The 20,316-nt window shown below is 47.4% G+C and overlaps 1 protein-coding gene across 3 annotated transcripts in view; it reads left to right on the forward strand.

The window, feature by feature from the left end:
- Nucleotides 1–20,316, forward strand: part of PHF21B (PHD finger protein 21B) — a 326,879-nt gene that overhangs the window by 260,349 nt on the left and 46,214 nt on the right. For all 3 annotated transcript variants that reach the window (XM_085652440.1, XM_085652439.1, XM_085652438.1), the window contains one exon: nt 18,934–19,281. In XM_085652440.1, the coding sequence (XP_085508566.1) occupies nt 18,934–19,281 (348 nt within the window). The remainder of the gene's footprint in view (nt 1–18,933; nt 19,282–20,316) is intronic.

Consider the following 20,316-nt stretch of genomic DNA (forward strand, 5'->3'; position numbering starts at 1 on the left):
GTTGGTTGTTACTGGCAACAACTACAACAGTGATCAGACAATTCGAAGTTCAGAGAACAACCAGCAAGGGTCCATGACTTGATCTGCACAGAGTTAGTGGCCCCGGATGCAATGCGGCCGGCACAGGCACACCCGCAAGGGACGGTGATTTGCGGTGCACTGAGATACGGCCACGAGAGCTGAGCGGGTCCTCGTTGATGTCCAAGGAGAATGTTGCGGCGTGTTACGGGGGACAGTAAAAGGTGTCCATCCAGGGCATGATGCAGAGGGCAGAAGCAAGCAGAAACCGGCAATATGGAGGAGTTGAATGATACAGTCTCCTTTTTCACACCATGTCAGTATCAGCTACATGATGATGAAGACAACCCCCAGGCCATAGACTCAGACACCACCGAAGTTCAACCAGAGAGTGTCCCCGACTCCCGTGGCACAGAGTCAGTGGCACCAGAGCTGGAAGGGGATGCAGTCTGCGATGAGGCCTGTACAATGATATCAACTCTGCCATGACCCTTGACCCCAGGGTAGGTCGCTCCCCTGTCCTCACAGCGCCACCAGATCCCCGGTTCTGACTTCTCCTTTTGCCTGCATCGCTGCCTGTGCCCCGAGTGCCTGTGTTGCCGCTTGTCTGCGTTCGCGCTCCCCTTTTTTTCCTTCTGTATCCCCGAGTGCCTGTGCTGTGTGATCGCGCTCCCCTGGTTTCCTTCTGTATCCCCAAGTGCCTGTGTTGTGTGATCGCGCTCCCCTGGTTTCCTTCTGTATCCCCGAGTGCCTGCATCTCCTGAGTGCCGTCCCCCTTGCCCTCCCGCCGTCTCCCCCTCGTTTTTCCTGTTTTTCTGCGCCTTTTTCATTTTTCTAGGCCTCCTCGCCTTCGGAGCCTTTTTCCCGCCGCCGCTTTTTTCCCCTACCCGCCCGCCTCCCAGCTGACCCCGCCTCCCCGGCTACCCCTTAAATGGCGGCCGCTGCGAGACCGCGCAGCGGACGCGCGCAGCGGGCGCGCCGCTGGCGCGCCGAAGGCGCGCCTAATGCAAGTCCGTCTGCGCCCGTCCGTGCCTGGCCCGCGCTCAGCGCCCGAACCCCTGGCCCCCGCGCCCCCGCCTGACCTACGACTCCACCACCCTCGTCAACCTCAACCCCGGCCGCACTCCGGGCTGCTACCGCGCCCACCCTAAATGGACCCACGGACCCTTCACCTGCAACAACTGTCACTTCACCTGCCCACGGACCAACACCGCTCCCGTCAAGAACAACTCCCCCGGAAGCAATCTCCACTGCATCCTGGTCAACACCCGATCCATCCACAGGCACGCCATCGAACTGTGGAACCTCCTCAACTCTACGAACCCGGACATCGCCTTCCTCACCGAGACCTGGATGAATCCCTCCTCGGCACCCGACATCGCCATAGCCATCCCCGACAGCTACAAAATCATCCGGAAAGACCGCACCAACCGCATCGGAGGAGGCATCGCCATCGCACACAAAAACTCCATCCGCATCTCAACCAACACCGACAACTCACTCCCCGACGCCGAACATCTCCACTTCACGATCCACAGCGACCCCAAGACCACCCTCAGAGGCACCCTCATGTACAGACCACCAGGACCCCGCACCAAGTTCAGCGAAGACATCGCAGACTTCGTCACCCCTCACGCACTCTCGTCCACCGACTACATCCTCCTAGGAGACCTCAACTTTCACCTGGAGAACCTCACCGACAACAACATCACCGCCTTACTGGACAACCTCACCAACCTGGGACTGAATCAGCTAGTCAACACACCCACCCACTACGCCGGACACACGCTCGACCCCATCTTCTCCTCCAGCAAACACATCACCTTCAGCCACACCACCGAACTCACCTGGTCGGACCACAGCTGCGTCCACTTCATCTTCAAGAAGACCACTGTGCACCACCACACCTAGCAACCACCAAGAAGACACTGGACTCGTATCATCACGCATCAGCTCGCATCAACCCTCTCCCAGAACCGACCCAAACGAAGCCGCCAACAACCTCACCAACTGGATCTCCGACTGCGCCGACCTCCTGGCCCCCCTGAAAACTCAAGCCAGCACCAACAACCACAAGAAAAACTCCTGGTTCACCCCCGACCTCAAGGACTCCAAGAAAGAATGCCGCGCCCGCGAGAAGACGTGGCGCCTCAACCAGACCGAAGAGAACATGTCAGCTCTCAAGGACGCCACCCGCCAACACCACCAACACCTCTGCGCCGCACGAAAAACAGCCTACCGGAACAGACTTGACAAAAACGCCCACAACAGCAAGGAACTATTTGGCATCGTCAAAGAGCTCTCCAACCCGGACGCAGAAAACAACTCCATCCCCCCATCACAGGACCTCTGCGACTCCCTCGCGACCTTCTTCCACCACAAGATCACCGACATATACAACAGCTTCCCGACCACCGACACGAACCCTCCCCCGGAACCCGCTACCGACATCACCACCATCCTCACCTGGAGCCCAACCACCACCGAGGAGACCACCCGCGTCATGAACTCGATCCACTCCGGATCCCCATCGGACCCCTGCCCGCACCACATCTACAACAAGCCGACGACATCATCGCACCGCACCTCCGAGATGTCATCAACGCCTCCCTCACCACCGCCACCTTCCCGGAGACCTGGAAACACGCAGAGCTCAACGCCCTCTTAAAGAAACCCACAGCAGACCCCACCGAACTCAAAAACTTCCGGCCCATCTCTCTCCTGCCGTTCCCCGCCAAAGTGATTGAGAAAATTGTCAACACTCAACTCTCCAACGCCCTGGAAACCAACGACTCCCTCGACCCCACACAGTTCGGTTTCAGGACCAACCACAGCACCGAAACCGCCCTCATCGCAGCCACGGACGACATCAGAGCCCTGACCGACAAGGGTGAGACCGCGGCCCTCATACTCCTGGACCTCTCCGCAGCCTTCGACACGGTCTGCCACCGCACCCTGATACGACGCCTCAGCAACGCCGGCATCAGAGGCAAGGCCCTCGAATGGATCATCTCCTTCCTCTCCGGAAGGACTCAGAGAGTCCGCCTGCCCCCCTTCAGATCCACAGCCACGGAGATCATCTGCGGCGTACCTCAAGGATCCTCCCTCAGCCCCACTCTCTTCAACATCTACATGACACCCCTGGCGAACATCGCACGCAAACACGGACTGGACCTTATATCATACGCCGACGACACCCAGCTCATCTTATCACTCACAAACAACCCCACCTCAGCTAGGACCAGACTTCATGAAGGAATGAAGGAAGTGGCGAACTGGATGACAGACAGCCGCCTGAAACTGAACGCCGACAAGACGGAGGTCCTCATCCTCTGCCCCACCCCCACCGCATGGGACGACTCCTGGTGGCCCCCCGCCCTAGGCAGCACTCCCCAACCCACCGACCACGCACGCAACCTCGGCTTCATCCTGGACTCATCCCTCACCATGACCAGACAGGTGAACTCAGCATGCTTCAACACCCTCCGCATGCTCCGCAAGATCTTCCGCTGGATCCCCACCGACACCAGAAAGACCGTCACCCACGCCGTCGTCACCAGTCGCTTGGACTACGGGAACACCTTGTACGCGGGCATCACCACCAAGCTGCTGAGGAAACTCCAACGGATCCAGAACGCTGCCGCAAGACTCATCCTGGACATCCCTCGCCACCACCACATCTCAGGACACCTGAAAAAACTCCATTGGCTCCCCGTCAACAAGAGGATCACCTTCCGACTCCTCACCCACGCACACAAAGCCCTTCACAACCTCGGACCCAAACTCCTCAACAACCGCGTCTCCTTCTACACTCCTCCGCGCACTCTACGATCCGCCGGACAGGCCCTGGCAGCCGTACCCCGCATCCGCAAAGCCACCGCCGGAGGAAGATCCTTCTCTTTCCTGGCAGCGAAGACCTGGAACTCTCTGCCCAGCCACCTTCGCGCCATACCTGAACACCTCTCCTTCAGAAGGCAGCTCAAGACCTGGCTCTTCGAGCACTGACCCCCCCCCCCCCCTCCCCAGCGCCTTGAGACCCTTTATGGGTGAGTAGCGCGCTTTATGAATGCGAATGATTGATTGATTGATGAATAAATCAAGGCTCAGTTCCAAATGTGTGACCTACAGGACCGCAGTGTGGGCCAGAGGCAGCGGTCAGCATGGGCCCACAGCCGCGTGTCGTTGGCTTGCGATGCACAGAGTTAGTGGCACCAGAGCAGTTGTTGGTAGTGTTTGATCACCTCTGTAACGAGGATCCTTTTTTCCTCAGGACTGATCCACGTCTTCCTCTTACTCCTCTCCTTGCGTTCAATGATTTGAACTATGCCATACAGGAATCCAGACTCAGTTCCAAATGTGTGACCTACTCGACCGCAGTGTAGGCAGGAGTCAGCAAGGGCCCACAGATATGTGTGGTCGGAATGCTATGCACAGAGTTGGTGGTACCACATTGAAGGGAGTATAGTGACATAAACTCAGCCATAAAATGTGTACTCTGCCATTCTGTAATCAAGACTCAGTTCCAAATGTGTGACCTACTTGTCCACTATGTATGCCAGTGGAGTACGTCAACGAGAAAGGAGTACTGCGGGCCTTGCTCGCGGAGGCCGTGATGGTCTGAGGAGGCTGCCAAGGTCGCGGGCCTCGGGATTGGAGCTTGCACCGGTACGTGGTGGGCCCTCTTGGAGACACACCGGTGTCGGCAGGTGAGCAGTGATTCCTGGCTGCGCAGGGGCAGGCAAGACGAGGTCTGGGGACCAGTGGCCTGGAGTGCAGCAGGCGCACAGGATCACAGGCACCACCGCTCATGGCGTCGGCCTCGTGGCGGGGGGTGAGGCGCCACCCTGGTAGACATGTTGGCCATTCCGGAAGAGAACCACGCCCAGGGATACATGCTTTTTATTCACAGCAAGACGCTAGCCTGGCGTACGCCGGGCCAGCCTACTCCACACACGCTTACTGGGAGCACGTAACAAGCTACATTTCCGAGATCTTCCCCACTGGCTGGGATGACCTGGTTGCGTCCACTGTCCACAACACTACCACCGCCAGCAGTATATGTCGACATGATATGTCTGTGGTCTGCATACTGCAGTCTGTCCAGCACATCCAAGCCACACTTGGCATTAAGTGCATTCTCATTCATGGGTCACTTGCCTCCTTTGCACATGCCTGGTTCCCACCTCTCCCCACATTCTGCAATTGTGTGGCTGAGGTGCCATGCCGTTGATGGCTCATGTACATGGCTTGCCCAGGTTAACGCAGTACGTTGTGCTGTCGTGTATGGTGGGTGGGCATGTTGTTTTGGCATGTTGTATGTGAGTTTGTAACGTGTGCATTCCTGCAGTTGTGAGTTGCATGATAGTGGAGTTGAGGTGTGTAGTGTATTCATTTGGTACTTACCAACGAGCACTGCATTTCCGTAGGTGCCATCCTGGAAGCGCAGGTTGGTCATGGACTGTAGGAAGATGTATGAGTCATGCACACTGCCTGGGTAGTTGGCGACGACATTGGTGAAGAGTCCCCGGTGGGCCACTATTGCCTGCACATTGATGGAATGCGTGTGCTTTCTGTTGTGGTAATTGTGTGCAGTGTCGGCAGGGGGCACAAGTAGGACATGTGTGCAGTCAATTTCCCCCAACAGGTGCGGAAATCCAGCTATGGTGTAGAAGCCTTGCTTGGTCTCCAGCTGTTCCTGCGCAATGTGGGGAAAGTATAGGTACTGGGGTACCAAGCTGATGATGGCATCCAGGACAGGTGTGAGGAACTTGGATAGGGCTGGCTTTGAGACTCCTCCGACTCTGGCGGTTGTTGGTTGGAATGTCCCAGAGGCCAACAGGTGCAGCACAGCCAACAGCTTTGTCTGAGATGGGATGTTGGTTGTCCGCTGTGTTGGTACCCTCAGCCTGTGGGCTATGATGTTCAGGATGCGGAGGATAGTTGTCCTTTTGAGTCTGTAGTGGGCAATGACATTCTCTGGTGTTACGTCTGTGAGGCTGGTGCTTTTTCTGAAGGTCTGCTGTCTGCACTGCCTCTGTGGTGGTCTGGGGGGGGGGGGGGCAGGTGGGTTCTGGGGGGGTTGGCCGACATGGGGGTGGTTGCGGTGGGTGTTGTGGCCCTGTTGGGGCTGCATGATGAGTAGCTCCATGGCATCTGTTGTTCTTCTGGGGTGGCTGTGGGCTGGGCTCCCTTTTCTGATGCAGGTTGTCGTCCGACTTTGTACCAGGTCAGAGCAGGTGTTAATTTCCTGCTTCTAATTCGCCTTATCACCTGTTTTGTGGTCTTATCGCCGATCTGGCTTGTCGTTGATAATGTTGCGGTGTGGTGTTGTTGCAGTGTTTTGCTCGGGAACGCCTACTCTGCATTGTATTAGCGATAGTTGCCGGGCTCATCTGTGGCAATGTTTTTTGCGGATGCTATCGCAGGTAAACTGATGATATCGGCTGTTAGCACCAGCTCGTGAATGGGGCGATATATTTATCGCGACTTTGGCTGCGATAAAGTGCCGATAACTCGGTGATAGATCCTTGAGAATATGCCCCATTACTTCTAACCTATCGGCACGCAGGGGTGCTGCTAACAAAAATCTTCTGGATACATCCTGACACCTGAAGTTCAAAGGTAAGGAATCTGCGGCTAGATCATGTCTGTACCAGATAAGGCGTTACCAAAGGTAAGTAACTTTTCCTTTAAGGAGAGAGCGCATGCACTTTAGAACTTGTTAGCAGTGGTAAAGTGCCCGAAGTCCTTTGAGAAAAAAAATACAACTCTTCCATCAGTGTCAGCATGGATATTACCATTCTTAATAAATGGTTTCCATCCAGCCTTAAAAGATGTTCAGACCAAAAATGCTACAAGTTTCCATTTTGTCAGTAAAATTCTCAATATAATCCTTTTTATGAACAGACTTAAAAAGCACCCGAGATGCCAACTCCAACGGATGCTAAAATTAACTTTATTATTCTCTGGCAAAATAAAATTAGACAGGAACTGATGCCTCCAATAACATCTCCTTAATCAGAGCAGAACTCTCCTAATGTCCCTTTACCTGTTTCCTCATATCATCCTCGCACCAAGGTGGTCCCTCTTTGGACTCCTTTCTCTCTGATCTCTGAGGACATCCTTCTTGTCGCTGTCTCTGTTACATAACCCTCCTCGTACTCCGTAGACCCGATCCAGGTCTCCACTGGCAAAGACCTTGGTCAAGAATATCAACCTTGATCTCTCAAAATGTACAGAACTAGTACCTTATCCCTGATCTCCCTTTTGTTACCTCCTCATTGAAAAATGTATCTCCTCCCAATTTATTAACCATATCCTGGAAAAAGACCTTCTGGGCATGTTCCAGTCTGGCGTCAAGGCCGTTCACCGTACTGAATCTGAAACATTAATGGTGAGCGATGGAGTCTAGGCACATTGATGAATAGACATGCCTTGTCATCCTACTAAATCAACTGTAGTGTTTGATACTCAGGCGTCAGAGCACTCTCCGCTAGTTAAAATTGATCATTATTCTTCCCATATGAGCCCCATGTCTTGTGGTGTCCCACAGGGTTCTGTCTTTGCACACATTGTATTTAATCTCTCTGTATATGGGTGAAAAAGATGCCAAGTAAACAAAGTTGTTGCTATGCACTGCATTGTATATGCAGCAGAGAGCTACAGTTGTTAAAAATGACCTGGTCCTTTAGTCATATACCCTGCGCTGGTGCACAAACAGACTGCCTGGCACCACCCAAACCATTCCACCCCGGTGCAGAGGTGTGTGCGAGCTCTCTACCATAGAATTTGCACTGGAAGCATAGTGTACCAGTAGAAAATCCAATTCCAACACAAATTCTAATACATTCCACATGTTGGATGTGTGCTGTCATTGCAGCGCACATGCAGTGTGTCAGATGTTTGGAGCAATAAAAACGTTTCTCCAGGCTAGTGCCTGCTTGAAGGCGTTAATTTTTTATGGAAAGCCCAGTTTGACTATTTGAGTAGATTGAGCATGCATCAAAACGCTGGACGTTTGCAGTTATCAGCCCATTTTGCACCGCCTTCATACACAGTGTCACACAGCAGCACAAACTGTTATTTATGCCAAAAAAGGGCACCTTTGCAGTGTAAATTACCTTTTGCGCTGGAAAGTGAATGCCCTTCAAAGGCTTTGTGTTGCTTCACGTCACTTAGTGTGAGTTTGCACCAGCGTGAAGTCTTGCTGAAGAAGAAGCTGGTTTGCAGCTGAGGGTCTAGCGTCTGGTCAGATCGCATGCACCCTTCGCGTTGTAAATTAGTGGGGTGGGATCACATGAGGCAACCACTAGGAGGGTGCAAAGACTCTGCCACATTTGGGGATGACTGGGGGGTCTTAAGGTGAAGTAGTATTATTGTATCACCTTAGACAGTGCGAAATAGTTGATTGTCTCAGTAACTTTAAAGGCATGCGCTGCTTTTAGCTGGAAAAGTAACAACTTTTGCTGACATGTAAATTAAACACAAGACACAATAACATAAACAAAGCAACATAACACAATTAAAGCAATAGGGTACATCACTAGAATAAAACAACTGCCGTATAGCACAAACTATGGCTTTGTAGTAATGCAGCACAAAAGCACAGCGGCACAAAACAGAGCATTCTAACAGTCCAACAAAATACTGCACAAACGTTGACGTCAGACATTTTCTTCTTCTTTTAATAATACCGTGGTAAAAGCTGTTTGGAGCGCCACCAAGCACTGCCTTAACGTCCACCAAGGACATGAAACGGCTTCAGTCCAAACCGGTTTTATGATCTGGCCCCTGCAGCGCTATTAGTTTAACGATCGCGAGATTTGGAGTCCAGAAACATCACTTTACACCTTTTCCTCCCCCTTAGATCCGCTTGAGGTCTTCAATACCGAATGGGAATTACGAGCATGCAGTGTTCCCTTTTCAGCACAAGGTGGCAGAAAACGTCGAGAGTTAGTTTCAGGCCGGAAACAGTGCATCCTTCCATCTATAAAGCACGCTATAACGACGCAGCATTACAGCCGCGTGCCACCGTCCTATCACAATAACCCCTACAGATATTCACATGCTTGGCTTACTGATAAACGGGTTATTCTAGAACAGTGCGTTTTCAATGTAAGTTATCACGCTCTTTAGTCCTCGTCATATATCGGAACACCCACCAGTCCGATTACTGCCAACATTCATTTGAAAAAGCGAGACATTTACCCTTTGGTAATTAGTCTGCTTTTTTTCCACGTGTTTCTTGTCAAACGGTTTCACAAGAATGCGCAGTATTTATTGTTCATACCCTTTTCTCTTTCTTACCTTTGTGAAGTAAAAAGGAGCTTACATACTCCTTTAGTTCCCACTAATTCTCCTAAAATAATGTGTCAGAACATTAACTGCCACGCATTCCCATTCAGCAAAAAGGAATGTAATGAGTAAAATATTTAAGGACCGAAATGGCACGAAAAAGGGATGCCGACGTTTCTGTCATTTTCATGTACCTAAACTAGAAATGTAAACTCTATACCCTATAGCAGGATTTGAGAGAAAGCCTCTTCTGTTTGTTCTGAAGGCATGTCGTGCAGCTGTAACTAAAATCACAAGTGCGGTGTTGGGAGGCATGAGGATTGTAACTGCATGTTGTAATATGGAGGTGCGCGTGATCCCCAGAGCTTCCTTTCTGATGTTCCACTCTTCCTGCTCTGGCTGCCCACATTACTACCCTGCTTCAATTCCTCTATCCCTTTTCACCATTTTTGAGAGCCGTGTTTACCAATTTCACATTTAGGCTCAAATTTTCAGTGGTAGTGGGTTTCATCCAGATAGTTTCATTACAATCACACCATATCACTAGAAATTATCTACAGCCTCCCTATTGGGCCAAACGTATGTTTCTAGTTCCTTGCTGTCTTTGGAAGTTAGCAATATCACCAGCGCCTTCTGCTCATTGCTTAAATGTTAATCCAAATACTTAGCCATAAATACGCCTTTTTCTGTTTTTCATCTGTTGGATTTGAATGTATTCTTTAAAAAAAAAGTATACTCAAAATTTGAATCCAGTTGCTGATGTTTAGTTATCTGTTCCTTGTCTTAAATGGCCTAATTTGACTGAACGGCATAAACACAACAAAAATGTCGTTACAGTGTGATTTTCTGTTCCATGTCGGGGGTTTCTAAGAGCTCGACTTTTAACAGCATATAATGTTCTTTGAAAGAACTTGGCCTTGAGCAATACACAAGACTAGAACCAAAATATGGACATTTCTTTACAACCATGACTTGTAATATGTGGATCATTCGATGTCTTTATAAAATCTCTACAATTGGACACTTCAGCTATGGTTTGCAACACAGTCACCCTTAGCCTGACAGTGTGGTTTATACTACAAACTTTCGCAGTAGGTGTAGCTTTCTGATGGCACATTTTAGAATTACTTTAGGTCACTTTTGTGAGGTCTTTTGGGTTGATTATTTTCTGAAGTAGTTTAGTGCTATAATGTAGCAGCCAACATGAAATGTTATGGCGCCTTCAATAACGTGTGCACAGTGCATCATCATGGTATCAGGTGTTCGTGGCAGTATTCTCCACGCCACATGCTCAATAGTGTTGGAAAGTGAGATTTAATATATTGATCTGTTCATGTTTGCAGTGGACATGATGGGTACAGTTTGTTCCTTCCGTTACCCTTCCTAAAACAGTATTTTCTGTCTGAATTCCGAAATCCTGCCTGTACTAGAGACAAGAGGTGCCAGAATGTTTAGGAGTCTGTGTGCCCAGAGTACCTTGCTACCCACCAATGAAAGTGGGTGGTAGTCAAGCTGTGCACTGTCAAGCAGAATGAGATTCTATTTGCACGTAAAAGATATAGGGCACAATTCACAAGTCTTCAGGTTAGAAATTTGCTGCAGAGGGATTAGTCCTGCAGTTAGAGAAAACGTCTGTCTTATGGAGTTCTCACATAATTACAGATGCACTCCTGAAATCTACGACAGTCATAGATTTCCTGGATTACTAACATGTAATAGTCACCCATGGACAATGGCAATTCTGTATGTGGAAATGAGAAACAAATATATAGTTGAACATTTTTTTTGATAACCAATTTTGTTAAGTTTTAGAAAAATACAGCACAAATCAATTCCTCTCAAGCGTGATACAGTGATTATCAGTCGCGGATGGTTGTGTAGAACGCACTGTGGTTTGCTTCAGGCCGAGATATCGTGCACAATAATAAAATCCCACTACCCAACCTAACCCAACTATTTGCCCTACACCCGACCATGTTTGGCTTGACACCCTCTTGCTTCGTACAGTGGCCTCTCTTGTGCCACGCACCAATCTACGCCCATGTGCCATTTAACTACACTTGGTGGGGTAGAGTTTGTCCATACGGTGGCAATGTCCCATTTGGGCACCATGATGACAGTACCCGAGAAGAGCTTGTCCGCCCGGGACCCATCTAAACCGTTCATCACTCCCAGGAGCAAGTTCAGGGGACTACGAGGGCCCTCCCATCCCAGGATGTCAGTTAGTTTGGATTTCAGTGTTTCCCAAAACTGTGTGAGATAAGAACATACCCATACCATGTGAAAGAAGTCTGCCGGTTCTGACCCACAGCGTGTACAGGACGGAGTGGGCAGTAAGCCCGCCTGGTGGAGGCGACTTGGGGTGACATATGCACAGTAGAGATTAGTACAGTTGGACCATACAGAGCCTAGCTGAAGTGAATATAATTTTAGGAGCCATCAGGGCATCTGGCCAGTCGTCGTCCTCCAACGGCCCCAACCATGTCTCCCATCAGTGTCTAAGAGTGTCAAGTGTGATTGGACTGTTGTTAGTTAGTGACTGGTATATCCTCAATACCCCACCCTTCCCCAAATTGCCCATCAGGATTTTGGACTCCAGGGGACTGAATTCTGTAAGAGAAGTGCCTGCGGGGACGTGCGAGGTGAGAGCGTGACGAAGCTGCAGGTACGTGTAAAATTGGGACGAGTGGAGGGAATAGATAGTCTGCAGATCTTGGAATGAGCGCATGTGGTCCCCCTTCCATACATCCCCGGATCTGGAACAGCCCCAGCGCCTTCAGCTCAACCTGTTAGGCCGGATCGGACCTTCCACCGTTCTACCAGTCTTGCAAGACTAGTAGACGAGTTGCCAGGTAGTACCTGTAGAGGTTAGTCATGCTTAGGCCTCTGTCAAAAAGGGGTATCTGGCAGAGATCTAGGGCCATTCAGGGCCTCGAGTTTCCCCAAAGGAACGTTGTGGCAAGGGTGTCCAGTTCTTTGAACCGACTTCACAGTAGATGGAATTGGGTGTTTTGGATGATGTAGAGGAAGCGGGGGAGAATCATCATTTTAAAAAGGGCGATTCTCCCCATGGGGTTAAGCGGAAGGGTCTGCCAGCCGCGGAGGTCCTCTCTAGTTTTCTTGACCAGAGGGATGATGTTGAGTGACAATGCCAAATCTGGAAGCAGCATGACCCCATGACTGGTGTTGTATGGGGATAGTTGATTGCCAATAAAAGCACTCTCTTGATATGTGAAGGGGGACGAAGGTTGACGTGGCCGGGTTCAGGCCTGACACCTGCTCTAAGGTACGAAGGAGGTGGAGGCATTGAGACCCTGACCGTGCTGGGTCAGTTAGGAAGAGCAGGACATCGTCCACATGAAGACTGATCCGGTACTCATGTTTATTTGAACATTTAAAACTTTTTTTCTTCAAAGGTAACTTATTCCTCCTTGGCAAAACCCCTTTTCCCTACATCTTTTTGAGATGTAGATGTTCCTATACTGAAAATGTGAAAACTGACAACTCTACAGTTTGATCGGTATTCTGCTTCTTTCACAAGTTGGACTATCCAGCATTGGCTGAAAAAAAACACAACCTTGAAGTTGTGGTTGCAAGAGTTCCACCCTAAAGACATTTTATAGGTCTCGCCTACGCAGCGCTTATGCGTTGCATAGGAGGGCCTTTAGCCGTCGCTCTTCACTTTTTCAAGCATTGCACTCGTGCTTGTGGTGGTATCCACCTTGCAGGAGCGTGCAGCGGCGCGCCACAAGTGCAGTGCTTGAAAATGAGTAGACTGTGCGCATGCACCACTCCCGGGCTCACCTCCTGCTCCCCCTCTCCCTCACACGGGCACCACTTCTGGGCTTGTTTTTGTTGCGCTCAAACAGCCATAGAAGCAGAAAAGGAAACATATCTCTCCCTGCACGCACTTGAAGCATGCTTGTAGTCTGTCCTTGCCTGTAAACATTTGAAGCGATCTAGTCGTCTGCATGTTTTTTGTTTGTCCAGTCTTTGAATTATTCTTTTTGTGCCAGCACTCATTTCAAGTGCGAGGTGCATTCTTTTTGTACTCGCACTTTCGGTTTCCCTATTTCTCACAGTTCTATTTTACTCTCACTCCTCCTTCCGCCCAACCCTCCCCTTGTTACTCTGTGAAACTCTGATCCGGTGGATGGCCGCATCTTCCCATGTTCAGACTGTCTCAGAAACATCTGTAGGAGCTTCCTGGTGTGCCGTTCCCTCCTTGATATTTGCAGCAGACTCCAATAGAGTTACATAACTGAAATGAAATCATGAGCTAATGCGATAATAAATATAACATCACTAACCACCATTCTAAGATGCCACTGCAACGGGCTCAAACCATGGTTGGTACATGACGAATCTTGGGCTCGTGGTTGTTTGTGTGACCCAATTCATCTTATCTGCCACAGACATAAAACCTTCCCAATACGAGATTTATTATGGAAATAAATACAAGAGGCTTGTGCCAAAATATAATTTCTCCTAAAGGCATTAACACCCCACCCTCATCCCCCCCCTTGCAGAAAGCTGGAGTCCGGCTGCAGATCAGACGTACATACTTGCCTTGTTCACACACCACATGTAGGGGTGAACATTTAACCAACACTACTCAGTGAGTTAACAGCATGCTGTTCACGTTTGCGTGCGACCTGTAGATGACACAGGCGACTGTCGGCGCCTCCCCATCCCCCCATCCATCTATGACCTCTATATAAAAAAAGAACCTTTAGGATTTGCACGCTATTCACATATTCAAATCTATTAATGTTGACCTTGAACCCTCATTTCTTGAGTGCTAATCTAATGTTTAGCTCATCGTCAGAAATCACGTTATTGTGGCAAAACCCTCCCACCTCCCTGTGCCGTAAATTGTTAGTATTTAATCAGCAGCAAATTGGTAAACTAAAAACTAAGTGTCCAGTATACTCCTACCAACCACCACCAGGTAATCACATTCGTTTTTTGGTTTTTTTGCAATCTTATTTCAGCTGGAACAATGTACTACGGGCAGCAACTTATCTCGTCTTTTTAAGTCTGGGAGCAGCAGCGAGTGTGGAGACCGGGAAATGTCAGCCTTCCCCTTTCCCACATCTCACAAAGATGAGGCCTCCTCCTTCTCCCTTATCCCCCCCATCCCCCGCCCGCCCGGCTGGCAGCAGGCCCTGCTTCCTATCAGCTCGGCGGCCTCCTCCCGATTACGCTCCTTGTTTGTTTTCTTTTCTCAACTCGGAGATGAACGGATCATCCTCAATTCCTTTCCGTGGACAGAAAAATAAGCATTGGCATAGCCAATAGGTCTCGCCTTTGGGGCCTTATAAGTATTTAGTTATGCAGCGCAATATCCTTCCTGCAACAACATCAACTGTTGCATTGCAAAACACTTATAAGGTCCCAAAGGCAAGACCTATTGGCTATGCCAATGCTTGTTTATATTTGCAGATGCCTTTAGCGAGGGCCAGATTTTGCCAGCCTTGATTAATTGAAGCACAATTGAGAATTAAGCGTTAGTTCTTATCTCATTATAACACCCAGCTTTAACATCACTTTCATCATTGTTTGTTTAACAGTGAACTTCTGTTTTAAAATTTAAGGTTGCACTGCTTATACCCTCACATATTACATCACTCTTGATTTATTGAATTACTGCACTGATAACATACCTAATTAGATCTGAGATGACCTCATTGGTAACAACACTGCGCATGGTGGGGATGCGAGTTATAGTTACTGTAGGCCACCAGTTATAGTTATTTGAGATAACTATAGCTAGTGAATTTCAGTGGTTTTTAACGTTTGAAACGTTGCGGTTCACCTAACCATAACTTTACTTTAACCTTTGGTTATATATATATATATATATATATATATATATATATATATATCTATATCACAGAGAAGATCACCTTGGTAGAAAGTAATCAGGGGACACAGCGGAGAGTTTGGGGAAGTCCTCTTTAATGACAGCTTGGGCATGACGCGTTTCAGCGGAGTGTGCCTTTATCGGATGCCACTGATCTCTAAAACTGTGCCTCAACCCTCTTTTGAATGTACAGCGGCACTCCTATTGGTGGGAGTACAGCTGATCCCAGTCCATTGCATCGAGTTTGGTTGTAGTTCTGGGTAACAAACTGCAACTCCCAGCAGGCAACACAGCCGGGATAGGAACTCCAAACGGGGCTCACTTGATCTCAAGGTTGGCGCTGGTATTCCAGGCAAAAAAGGGTTGCGTGTAACTGGTAAGTCCCGATTCTGATGATATGCAAGCACTTCCTTGGGTCCCCAGACTCCCCAGCCTCGATAGCAAAAGTTAGGCGGGGCGCGGGGCGCTAATACAGTGATCGCGCTGTCCCCGTGAAATCACGGACTGCTCCTGCCAGAAGCCCTGTGCTAATCTTGCATATGAGGCAGTCCAAGGCTGACCAATAACTTGGAAAACACACAGAACAAAGCCATATATATATTTAGTGTGTGTGTGTGGAGGTCAGTTAGCTTTTCTGTGAATGGTATTAGGACAGGTATGTTTTGGCTCCGGTGTTTAGTTTACTTTGACAGACTGGTGTACTTCACACCTGAAATTATAATCCGTCATCCAGGTCACTCAAATAGGTGTCCTGTGTGCTTCCTTCTATACATTGCTTAGTGAGAGGATCCAGAATTTCATGTGGATTAGCCACTGCTCCTTTTAGGGCTCCCAAAATCAGTTTCCACCCTGTGATAATCTCCCAAAACAGTTTTAGGAGTATGTCCTCCTTTAAAAGCTGCATTCACTCTACTTTTGTGACTGTATGTAATACAGGGCTTTTCATTCATGCAGCACGGTCAGCTGTAGGGCTGCGCGTGCCATTGACTTCAGTGTCCAGAAGACATATGCTTAGCAGAGCTGTTTGTTTTCAGTGGCTATCGGCCATATTGTGCAGGCGCTGAAAGTCATAACCTCCAATTTGTTTATTTTGGCAAAAGCACATGTTTATGTTCAATGGTAATAACACTACACATGTGTTCTGTGGTTGCCATGCTCTGTTTAAGCATGGATTGGCGAATAAAGTTCACTCATCAACGAGGGCTAACTGTCCAAGATTTGGAAAAGAAAAATTATAATTCCACTATACACGTGTGTTTCAAGACTATTGCGTTTGGAACTGCTGCATACTGCATACAGGTTTGCATACTGCTTGCTGTGCTGTTGAAATAATGGGGCCATTTCCAAGCCCTGCTCTTCTTCTTACACATACATTCCTTCGTGAAATGGCTTCTGCATCTAAAATGGGAATACAATGGAAGCATTAATGGAATATTCATATATTATGAGTACATATAGAAAGGACTGTGCCCTATTTGCACTTTTACTAATAAGGAGTTGGACGTTTTGAAGTCGATTCACAAAGGCATGTAAAAGAATACTCTGGTAGTACTACTTCTGTACTCATAAATGCTTTTGTGACTCGTCTTCACTGTATGTGTGTCAAGATCTATTAGGTAAGCCCCTCAGTGCTATATATGAAAAAGCTAGGGAAAGAGACGGAGTGTGTGAGGCTTGAACTGGTTTATGCCTTCTGCTATCCTTCAGTGTTTTAATGAAATATTGAGCTAGAAATGAACATTGCCACTCCGTAAATCCCTGCACCTGAGTGGGAGGCGAGCATTGGTACTCTAAATCCCACGCGCCGTTGCCTCCACTTCAGAAGTCAAGTCAGCTTCCCTTCAGCGGCTCTCCTAATGAATGTGCAGTGACACATGCCGCAGCTCTCGGTCTATCAGTAGTAAAAATGGAATTTGTGTAACACTTTGCAGATGATCCAGGACCGAGCCTGCAAAATACATCATCTGATGAATCGCGGTTATACGATGGAGCCAGCGGGTCAATAGGATGCCGAGCTCATATTCTGTCAGTTTACTACATCATTTCAGATTGTTCTCAAATTAGATGAGAAGTTATACACCTGGTTTCAAAAGAGGCAGTAAAAAGATACTTGTATTTACTTCTGCGGTTGAATCGCGTGCTCAAGGACATAAATACAGAAGACGCGTGTCTTCTTGCTTTGATGGTTTTTAGTGCAGTACTTTTATAACTCTGAGTTGTTGGCTGTCGTATGTTGGTTTCAGTTACATTAAAGGTGTATTCCTAAAATCGTTCTTTTTGTAACTTTCACTTCTCTTGCACATGACACAACGTATTATTCGATCCGCCCTACATCCTAATGGACCCCTTATTTTTTGTCTGAACTTGAGCATTTGTTTCCTGGGAAATAAATGTGTGCACAACTACAGTTGTTAATGTGTGAAGTAAGATATACACATCAGGCTCTCTTACAGTCAATAAGAGTGAATATGCTTAACTTCAAGACTTTGTCACCCTGATCTGGAGGGCATTCACACGGACCAATGTGAGACTATATCAGTCGCTTGTTACTTGATTCCTCCTACATACAGACCCCCTTGAGCATTATATTCGTAGTTGAGTGTCAGTAAGATCTTGTTGTGGTTCTAACCACATGGTTAGGTCTGCAGTTATAGTATATCCTCCGCAGATCAATCCCATGTTCCGGTAGGAATTAATCTTTCTTCCTAAGAATATTCCATGAAAATAGTATATTGATTGCTTAAGAGATCTTGTTCAAATCCTGAAACATGACTGACCTGTATACCTGGGCTGTGACGGAGGCTGCTTGCCAAAATCATACTTACGAAAGCAGATATTACTGTTTTTTAGAGTTGTCTCTTTAACATTCCTGTATTGCTCGCATGTACTACTTAGTTGAGAGAGACACTCAAGTGGGGTGTCTCCAACATATTTTGTGTGTCTTAGCTGTCTACAGGAATACAAAACCAAGGGCAACTACCGTAATAGAAGTTGGCCTTAATATCTAGAGCTTACATAAGAAAACCCACCTTTTGGTGTGCGGGAGGAACCTGATCACAGAAGAAACAATTTATCATTAGCACATGTAACCCTTCAGAGGAGAGGTGCAGTCTTGTCATTCTGGCCATGCTTGGGCACCCATTGTGCCCTATTAGGTTCATCTTTGACCTCTCCATTGAGGTTGGTTAGCCTCCATTGACTGCTTTTAAGTGGAGGTTTCATTATGTCATAGGATGGGTGGTGAGCTTAAGATAAGAGCCCAGAGTTTATAAAACTGTCCGTCTGTCTATCAACCTCTTAACCTTAAAACATCTAGCTCTATCTCTGTCCACCAACTGCGCTTGTTGTTGTTGAGTTCTATGCAAGGTATTTCTCTAGAACACTCTAGGCTTGGAATCTGACTGGAATAGAGAGTTGTAATCGAAAAGCACTGTTTCTTTAGCAGCATAAATACAGGAAGACGTTTACTCATTAGTGAAGTAGGTGAAAAGATGAAGCCAAGAAACCAGCTCTTTCAATGCATGGTTTCTTGTAAGCACTGCTCGGTTAAAAACACAGGCAAGGTATCATTGCTAGTTAATGTGTTTTGTAATCAAAGCTGCTTCATTGAAATTGAATACAACTATTTGTTGAAAACATTGAAACAAAAATACAGCAAACAAAGCATTTTCAGTCAGTACGTATTTAATGCATATTTGTTTTTTATTGCTTACACTTGAGCTGATTTGAGAAATGTTCTGTTTTTCTGTCTACAGGTTAGGCCAAAGAGCTTCATGCCAGACAGCCTCCCAATATCCTTATGCAGAGACCAACATTCGAAGCAGCCGTCTACCTTTCAAAAGGCAACAGTTGTAAGTGTAAAAAATCCAAGCCCCGCCCTCCCCACTGCCAATAACACAGTCAGTCACACTCCAACTCACAATGGCCAATCGCAGAATGTTGCGGAGTCTACGACACTTTCTCCAGCTTTAAGCAGTGCCGGTGTGGCCTACGCCATTATATCCACATCCTCCAATAGTGCAACGCCTGTCAGCACAAGCGCAGTCTCCGTGGTCAGCGACGGCATCAAAGTGCAGCCACTCCTCTTCAGTGCTGATAACAAGGTATGTGTTTGTTGTGTCATTTCTTAAAAGTTTTGTTTAGAGTGAACAAGGTTCCAGAGCAGTATACATAACAGCTTTAGGAAAGTAGTAAACATAAAAGCAACCGGCAGGGAACAAAGTAAATACATTTCACAAGGACTAACAATCGAATTTTCAATGCCACAGTGTTTTAAACAGATGTAAATATCAAAAGTTGAAGTGAAAATGCAATTCAGGAAGAAATGCACAAGGGAACGAGATGTCAGATATCAGTGGGGTAGCGCATATGACATGGGCCCTAATGCATGCATCGAAAACCCGTTTGGTGGGAAAATACAGCCATAAATGGGGTGATCAGGCCCCTTACATCCCTGCGCTGTAAATTGTGCCACTACATCTGCTGCACTAGTGATAGCTATTTTTCATTCAGATAAATTCCACAATCGACATTAATACATTGAAAACAAACAAATAAAATATCTCTCCAACTAATGACGTTGGGGAAAAGAAGTAGGACCAATCAACTTATAGTTGGAAATGGAGAGTCTTTTTAATTGACAAACTTGTAGGTTGCGTTGAAAAGACATGTAATGGGAAGTCTTATATTAAGTGCATACACACCTTTAAACTAACTAACGTTTATAGTTTTATGTTTATCAAATACCACTGTTGTTTTCAAAATTTATCAACATATATTTTTTTCTTTTTAGGACTGGCTTTGTGGCAGCTCTAGCTGTCATCTATGCTATTGTTTTTTCTCAAAAGTCTTCCATAATATACATATTTAGTTGGGGCTTTTGTTCAGTGTGTAGCATCCCATTGTCTGTTAAACTGTCATTCACAATTTGCTTCCACTCAACACAGCACACACCATGGGTCAGTGTGGTGTCCCACTTTACCCCTTGGCTCCATTAACTTTGACTGTACAAAGCCTGTGCACATTGTTTGCATGCACTTAAACATAGTTCCTTTCTTTTCAGTTGTGAAGCTGGTTCAGTGTGCTTTATTAAAAAAAAAAAAAAAAAAAAAATACTAACTTTAAATACCAACTGTATA

Source organism: Triturus cristatus, chromosome 4_1 (assembly GCF_964204655.1).
Source record: "Triturus cristatus chromosome 4_1, aTriCri1.1, whole genome shotgun sequence".
NCBI lineage: Eukaryota > Metazoa > Chordata > Amphibia > Caudata > Salamandridae > Triturus > Triturus cristatus.